This window comes from Arachis duranensis, chromosome 5 (genome assembly GCF_000817695.3).
Source record: "Arachis duranensis cultivar V14167 chromosome 5, aradu.V14167.gnm2.J7QH, whole genome shotgun sequence".
Taxonomy (NCBI): Eukaryota; Viridiplantae; Streptophyta; class Magnoliopsida; order Fabales; family Fabaceae; genus Arachis; species Arachis duranensis.
Window position 1 is genome coordinate 9,457,222 of NC_029776.3, and position 8,796 is coordinate 9,466,017.

General features: G+C 36.3%; 2 protein-coding genes across 3 annotated transcripts; both read left to right on the top strand.

The window, feature by feature from the left end:
* The first annotated feature begins 30 nt into the window (after positions 1–30).
* Positions 31–4,272, top strand: LOC107487867 (pentatricopeptide repeat-containing protein At4g38150). 2 transcript variants are annotated; one of them, XM_016108556.3, is made up of 3 exons: positions 31–388; positions 1,870–1,998; positions 2,899–4,272. In XM_016108556.3, exon 3 carries the CDS (start codon positions 2,905–2,907, stop codon positions 4,024–4,026), a length of 1,122 nt encoding a protein of 373 aa, XP_015964042.1. In that variant the 5' UTR covers positions 31–388; positions 1,870–1,998; positions 2,899–2,904; the 3' UTR covers positions 4,027–4,272. The 2 variants fall into 2 exon arrangements, with proteins under 2 accessions (XP_015964042.1, XP_015964041.1); XM_016108555.3 differs by lacking the exon at positions 1,870–1,998.
* Positions 4,273–5,860: 1,588 nt separating this feature from the next.
* LOC107487833 (probable polyol transporter 6) lies at positions 5,861–8,495 on the top strand. The gene is made up of 3 exons (XM_016108528.3): positions 5,861–6,011; positions 6,798–7,299; positions 7,592–8,495. The coding sequence occupies exons 1-3, from the start codon at positions 5,900–5,902 to the stop codon at positions 8,493–8,495; spliced, it is 1,518 nt and encodes a 505-aa protein (XP_015964014.2). The 5' UTR covers positions 5,861–5,899.
* The last annotated feature ends 301 nt before the right edge of the window (positions 8,496–8,796 follow it).

Consider the following 8,796-nt stretch of genomic DNA (forward strand, 5'->3'; position numbering starts at 1 on the left):
ACGCTTTTTTTCTCTTGAAAAAATGAAAAACGACGCTGCTAAACATCCCCACCCCCAGGTTGCCCTAAAGCGGATCACCCCCAATCCCCAAGTACCCTCAATGTCTCTCTTCTCTCTCGAGTCTCGTCTCTTTCTCGTCACTCTCTCCCTCGCCTTCAAGCTCTCGCACAGTCGCACTCACTGACTCGGACTCGGCGGACTCAAGCTCGTCGTCGCGGACTGTGTCGTCACGTCTCGCACTCAGTCGCCGTCTTCCCTGCTATCGCTTCGCCGGCGGCAGAAAGCAGACCGAATTGGTCCCTCGGGTGGTGGTGGTGGTGGTCGTCTTCTTATTCGGCCGTCAGTTCAGTCGGTCAGCTTCCTTCACCGTCAAGTGGTCCTTGGGCAGGTGAGCTTCCTTCGGCCCTGTTCTTTCTTTTTCAATTTTATCATAGTTGTTTTGTTGTTGAAAATTATCAATGAGCTGAATTTGTTGCTGTAAGTTGAATTTGTTGCTGAATATATCGCTGAGCAATTTTTTTTGTTTCTGGAAAACATGTTGAATTGATGAAGCATTTTCTGCTGACAGATGAGTATGATGGAATACCTATCTTCTATTGCTTTTAAATTGTTGCTCTAAGTTGAATTTGTTGCTGAATGTCACTTAGCTAAATCTTTTATTGCTGTAGTTCTTTTATTTCTTTTATCCCTGCATTCCTCTCTTCTATCTTTTTCAGTTTTTTCTTTTCCCTTGCTCCTGTCAATTTTGTTGTTGTAAATCATCACTGAACCATCTTTTGTTGCTGTATTGAGTCAAATTTATTGTTGTATTGAGTTGAATTTGTTGCTGTATTGAGCTAAATTTATTGTTGCTGTTGAGTTTAATTTGTTGTTGTAAATATCTTTTGAGCTATACTTCTTGAATTTGTTACTGAGCTAAATTTTTTTTTTGGTTGAAAATTATGAGTGAGTGGAATTTGTTGCTGAAAATCTGTCACCGAGATGAATTTATTGCTGTAAGATTAGATAGTTTCTGTGTAATGTGTAGAGACTCAGTCTTAGTCTTAGCCTTCAATTATTGTAATAAGAGTTTGATTTAATATTTGAGTATTGACAATTACACAGGCAATATTGGACTATTGGTATAACGGTATTTTGATGGATTGATTTATAAATTGAATTTATGTTTTTGATTAGTTTGTTAGTCATTAATTTACTGACTGTAATATGTTTTGCTCTCTTATTCATTTAAATTGAAAAAGTATTTTAACTTTTGATTTTATTTTTTTTATAATTTTATATTAATTATAATCGGATTAATCGGTCGAATCAATGATTTATCGGTTGAACCGGTGACCTGCTCGTATGATTGGGTCAATTAAGGCCAGGTCCATTACAGGTTCAATTCTAATAACTATGCAAAAAACCCTAGCAGACTCATAACCCGTAAGTATAACAGAATTCATATCAACCTCCAGCCCTCCACCCCCTAACACCCACGGGCTCTCTGCCTCTGGCTCTCTCCGTCACACACATTGACCTACAACATCGGGCGCCGGCGCTGTCGCGCCTCGCTGTCGCACCTGTCCCCTCCGTGGATCCGTCGCAGGCTCACACCCTCTCCGTTGCTGCTGCCCCTGGGTCCTGTGTATCTATATATGTATCTTCCATTCTTCCTGGTACTGCGAAAGCTACGGCTGGGGTTTGTGTGTTTTATGCAAAGTGTCTTTTCCTGAGGTGGTTTATTCATGATTCCAATATTCACTTTTTGACCTATAATCTTTGGATGTAAATCTTCATTGGACATGTTTTTTTCTTTTCTTAAGTTAACATGATTTAAACCGAGTTTACGTTTGTAATAATGTTGTTTTTTGACTTCCTGGGTGAAAGGTGCTAGCAGCTAGTCTAAAGACGGACATGAGTTGATGAATTGTGGCATAGGAATGAAGTTGTTCCTTTTGCTATTTTGATCTAAATAAAAGTGACCCTTCAAGTGGCACTTCTGAATTCTAATCCAAGGTTGCATCAATTCATCTGCTTGCTTCATATTCATATTAGAAGCATCATATGGTAGCTACTATTTGGAACAAATTTGGTTAGGGATTGTGAAATTGTATGTTTTTTTCAATGAATGGTTTAGTAACTTTTTTTTGAAAAAAGAAGAAGTAAAAGTTAAAGCCGGGTTTGGGCGCGGTGAGTCGGCCCGCCCACCACCCAATATATATGTATATATGATAATTGATATATGATCTATGTGTAGATAGTCTCACCTATGATAAGACTCGTAACATCGTTTGATTTATATAACCAATCCCACCTAGTAGGATAATATTTTCATGTATATGCTTGATATTATTGTTATTTGTAAAATATAACATTGAAGACCTTTATGATTACTCGAGTTTTTATAAAAGGAAATTAATTTTCTTTCCGTTGACTTGATTAAAGGAAATCAATGTATATGTGATAATTGAAAGGTCTGATCTAAGTCATAACTTGATTCATTTTTATTGGAAAATCTACTGTGTGGGGATCTTATTGTATGTAAATATAGTAATATACTCATGTCCTTTTTATTAGGAGGACATCATGATTACTCTTATTAGTTTTTTGGGTCATCTGATTACTCTTTTATTGAGTGAATTGGATTGAGTCCATACAAAACCACCACTGAGCATTGCATTTTTTCATTTCATTCTTTGGTTTAATGCTAATATAACAGCACCATTTGCTGACAATTTAAGATACAATTTTAAATTGATAACAATTGCAGGCACTTTCATATGATAAATTAATTGAATACATGAATATTCAACATTTATTGTGTGATTTATGTCTGTTTCCCTCCTTCGTGTAGTTGTTGTTTCTTTGATTTCGGAATGAGTTTGTTGACTGTAAGCTTATGAAACTTATGAACAGGTTCACATGCCAACAATGCTAGGGCGGCTTCATAAACTAGTTCCCCCTGCATCTTCCAAACAATATCTGGCACCATGCTTTAAGACTTTGCGCCATTATAGCTTTGTTGATGATGGCGGTGGAAGAAGCAAACAGCATGTACAAGAATCTCATGATGAGGATTTTTCTCTTAAACAGTCAAATTTTAATGGCAGTGGTATCAATGGAAGCCAGGAGGGATATGGCAATCAACAGTTTCCGCCAGAACCAATTCCAGATAGACCTTTGAGAGGTGGTAGGCCAACTAATCAGCCTCCTCGTCCGCGTGTGAGGGAACGTAGTGGAGATTCCCATTCCTTCCCTCCAAAATTTGAGGATGATCATGGAAGACCTGATCTTGCATTCCATGGCAGAAATATGGCTGAAACAGGTCGGGCTGCTGGTCAATCAGGAGAGAGTTTCCTTGATAAATTCAAGCTTGGGTTTGATAATAAAACAGCACACACATCCGAGTCTGCTTCGGGCAACCAATCCGAAGAAGCGAAGAGGTCAAATCCCAATCAACCAGCTTCAGAATCTATGCCCCAAGATGCCAATGAGATCTTCAAGAAGATGAAGGAAACCGGTCTTATCCCCAATGCTGTGGCCATGCTTGATGGTCTATGCAAAGATGGCTTTGTTCAAGAAGCCTTGAAGCTTTTTGGCCTGATGCGGGAGAAGGGTACCATTCCGGAGATTGTCATATATACAGCTGTAGTGGAAGGCTTTACGAAGGCCCACAAAGCAGACGATGCCATAAGGATTTTTCGGAAAATGCAAAGCAATGGCATTTCACCAAACGTTTTCAGTTACACTGTCCTTGTACAAGGACTATGCAAATGTGGCAGATTACAGGATGCTTTTGAATTCTGTGTGGAGATGTTGGAAGCAGGTCATTATCCGAACACAACTACTTTTGTAGGCTTAGTAGACAGTTTCTGCAAGGAAAAAGGTGTTGAAGAAGCAAAGGATGCTATCAAGACATTAACAGATAAGGGCTTTAATCTTGATAAGAAGGCTGTGAGGGAGTTTTTGGACAAGAAAGCACCATTTTCACCTTCAGTTTGGGAGGCAATTTTGGGGAAGACAATTCCAGAGAGACCATTTTAAATCTCTTTCCAGGCCGTGTAAGCTTTTGCCAAACTCTTTCATGTCCTTGGATAATTTATGTAGGTGCATCTATTTATTTTTGCGTAAAAGTTCCGACTTGTTAATTGTTTGCTTCTTGATAGTAAGCACATGTTTTTGCTTTCCTATGTAAGTCTCAAATTAGTTAGTTTGGATGTGCTCAATTTAGACTTCAAGTTTAAGGAAACTCTAATAAGATGCAAATTGCAGAATGCAGATTATTGAGGCTTTGGATGTGCCTGTTTTGTAGTTTGGAAACGATAGTTTAGGCAGTGACGTGGGACTGAAAAAAATAAAAATAAAAAAAAGTATAATTCAATGTACTATAATTGAAGGGAGAAGGGAATGAGAATCGAACACTTTATCTCAGACTCAAATGGACTAACAACAAAGTTTAGTTATACTTTTTGAGAAGAATCACATGAAATGCTTCGAAGACTAACCATAAATTGTGAGTTCAATTGCATGGAAATGATGAACTTATTCTTTCAAAAGTTGTTTTATTACAAAAAAATGTTTCATATGTACTAATATTAACTAACAAATTAATTGTTATAAGTTTATATATATTAATATCATATTTTTTAATTAAATAATGAAAATATTATTATATTATCAACTTATTTATGGAGTATAATAAAAATATTTTTGAGATGTTAAATACATATTTATATATGCGATAGTGGTTTTTGTTGTACAATGATTGGTTTTATTATTATGTTACCTATGATCTTCACATATTATGAATACATAATTAGTTTAGAGTTTAGACACTAATTTGTTGCTAAGAATTGAGTAATGATTTTTTTGACAAAAGTTCTATAATAACTATTGAGTTAGTTTTAATGTACTAATAATAATAATAATAATATAAAGAGTATTATGTGATCATCTATTTAAATTTATGTTTTAAAAACTTTTTAAGTAGTGAATTTAAAAATGTTATATTTTATGATGTGATAATATTAAATTGGATGCCTGTGCAAAAATTGTTTTATCTCGGGAAATAAAAATTAAATTATTTTAACATTTTGTAAATTTACACAGGTTGATTGATCTGATTAGAACACGTAGAAAGAAATTGGAAAAGGGATGGGAAGATTCGAAGGGAATCTAAAATCTAAAATTTGGTTAGGTTGTCAATAAGTTACGACCTTTATGATCCCGGTATGGACGATCATCCTTCACAAAGTAAATCAAGAAACCAATAGGCTCCACATGAGGAATACCGATTACATTCATAAACTCCACATGGCAACAATATTTTGTAATAATATATGTAAATTCCCTATGGACGTTGATAGATGCGAATTTGACGACAATTTATATCATACTAAATTAGCGAATTTGTTTTTCCCTTTGGAAGAGAAGAGAAGGGGTGATAGTGAAATTGGTTTTTGTTGAAATGAAGAGTAGACATCACTAAGTAATTTCACAATAAAAACGACATAATACAAGAAAACTCGATACTAACTACCTTCGTCTCATTTTGAAGAGTCATTTACATAGTTCTTGAGTCAACAAGTTTTGAAGAGGCAGGCATTTTGAAATTAAAAATACACTATATAATACTCTATGTTAAATTAAATAATACACAATGAAAATCACCGCAAATTGAGGTGGAGGCATTATAATTCTTTCTTAGAGTGAAGCAACATCTGCTTGATTAAACAATATATATAAATAAATAATTGGCCTCATGGACTGTTGTAATGCCAAATTAGAGTCTCTATGTAGTCACTATATATACGAGTGTTGCATCATTTTTCAGTTTTTACAAAAATCACACAATTAGCAACTTCACACAATGTGTCCGGGACAAGAAACAAACGTGCAATGCCAGTGCCAAAGGGCCATGAAAGATGGTAGTGGCCACAATAATGAGGACTATAGTCATACAAAATTTAACAACTATGCTTGTGCTTGTGTGGTAGCTGCCTCTATTATCTCTGCTATATTTGGCTACTGTGAGTATCTATTTCTTCTTCTACTATGTTCTAAATTCTAACTCAGTATATCCTTTAGTCCACATAACGAATCTCACTTTAAGGTAGCGTTTGGTAGAAGGACAGAGACTGAAAGACAGAAACTAAGAGACAAAGACTGAAATAAATCTCAATATTTTGTTTGGTGTAAAGTGGGAGACAAAAATTAAAACAAAAATGAAGTTCTAATTTAATTTGTTCAAAAGATAAAATTAGAATTAATTAATTAAAATGAGAATATTTTAAGTATAAAATATTATTAAAGTTTCAATTTTTATCTCTTAAATTTCAGTCTCCTATATCTATTTTTTGAAGGTACTGAAATATTGAAATTTTGAAGACAAAGAGACAGAAATTTTAATACCTAAACTAACAAATATAATACTGAATTTCAGTCTCTCAGTATCTAGTATCTCAAAATAAAAGCTACCTAAATAGAATAGGGTTTAACTGTTGTTGCTATTAGTAGGTCTGGATGGAATAGATTTTGGAAAACATTTTAATTAATTGGGTTGTACAACTTAGTAACACTTTGAAATAATGTTTGGTATTGTTTAATTAAAAATATTAGTGTGACTTATTGTGCGTGTTATTTATTTTTTGTGGGTGATAGTCACACTCCATCTTATGGTGATGAGGTGATGAGTTCAAGTGAGTATATATATATCACTACTCTTTTTCAGTTTTAATGCTTAAACAAAGACATGTATAAGCAATCAAAATGAAGATTTCTAAGAAAGAAGCAAAATGTATTTTGTTCTTGTACAGCTACAGGAGTGATGGCAGGAGCATTGTTATACATAAAGGAAGAACTACGAATCAGTGATCTACAGGTTCAACTGCTAGCAGGAATCTTGAATGCATGTGCATTACCGGGATCCTTGCTGGCAGGAAGAATCTCTGATATCATAGGACGGAGAAACACCATCATCCTCTCTTCCATCATCTTCTTGTTGGGGTCCATTTTGATGGGGTACGGTCCAAACTACTCAGCATTGATGGCTGGAAGATGCACGGCGGGTATTGGTGCGGGTTTTGCCCTCATGATTGCACCAGTTTACAGCGCTGAGATCTCTTCTCCTTCCTACAGAGGCTTCCTAACCGCTCTCCCTGACGTGTCCATCAACTTGGGTCTCTTATTGGGCTATGTCTCTAACTACTTCTTCGGTCGCTTGCCCCTTCAAATTGGCTGGAGAACCATGCTTTTTGTTCCTGCATTCCCTTCTTTGGCTCTGGCCATTCTCATGCTCAAGCTTGTTGAGTCGCCAAGGTGATCATCATTCAAATTGGACTCTTTTATTGTTTTTGTGTTTGAAGTTGATAGTTGAAAGTCGTTAAATGATTTGACAGATTTGATTAAGGTGAAAACTCAGGTGAAGTTGATAGTTGAGAGCCGTTAGATAAAAATTTAGTCATATCAGTCAAATCATTTAACGGTTTTCAGGTATCAACTTCATGTGAAATCGATTACACTTAAGTTTTCACCTTTAAATAAAACTGTACCTGAGTTTTCACCTTGTGCTCGTGAGATAAGTGGTTTTGATGACGGCTTAATTAAACAGGTGGCTGGTGATGCAAGGGCGTATTGGTGATGCGAGGGAAGTTCTGATGCGCGTGTCAAACACGAAACAAGAAGCAGAGCAACGGTTGCAAGAGATAAAAACCGCCGCAGGCATCGATCCAAGAAGCACACAAGACATTGTCCAAGTGCCAAAGAGGAGTCGGAGTGGCGGAGGAGCGCTCCGAGAGCTTCTATGCAATCCTTCGCCGCCTGTTCGGCGAATCCTAATCGCAGCCACCGGCGTCCATTTGTTCCAGCAAATCATCGGGATAGAGGCTATTTTCATGTACACTCCAAGAATCTTTGAGAGAACAGGAATCACTGATAAGAGCGTGTTGTTACTAGCAACTGTTGGAATGGGAATCAGCGATGCCGTTTTCGTGTTGATATCAACATTCTTGTTGGACAGAGTTGGAAGAAGGATCTTGTTGCTGGTTAGTTCTGGTGGTGTTGCTGTGTCTCTTCTAGGCTTAGGTGCATGCATGAGAATAGTGGAGCATTCAGATGACAAGGTTTCTTGGGCAATAAGTTTCACCATTGTATTCACTTACATCTATGTGGCTTTCACTGCAATAGGCCTTGGACCTGTTACATGGGTGTATAGCTCAGAGATTTTTCCACTCAGGTTGAGAGCACAGGGTCTTGGTGTGGGTGTCACTGTCAACAGGTTCACAAATGTTGTGGTGGTTACAAGTTTCATTTCAATTTATCAGAAGATTACAATGGCTGGGATTTTCTTTATGTATACTGCTATCACAGCTTTGGCTTGGTGCTTCTATTATTCCTTCTTGCCTGAAACCAAAGGTAGGTCTTTAGAGGACATGGAGAGTATATTTGGGAAAACTAATGACATCAATAATAATAACCAAGTGAAGCATGTCATCAATGGCTACAACAATGCATAGTAGTTTAGCTTTTATTTCTTAGTATCATCATTATTATTGTTACTATAGATTTCTTCTTCCCCTCCATTGAGATAATAGTAGTATTGAGTATTGACATCTCTCTGCTCCATGAGTTTTGACATACATTAGCCATTTCTTGATGAGTTTTCCCTATGTAATAATATGGATGGCTTCAATACTTCTTTCATCTATGTCTCTCTCTCTTATGTTATTGTATTTTTATTAATTCCATGCATCAATTTTAGTTCAATTATGATATGGTGGATTCTAGTATCACTGTGCTATCATAATTATGCAAATA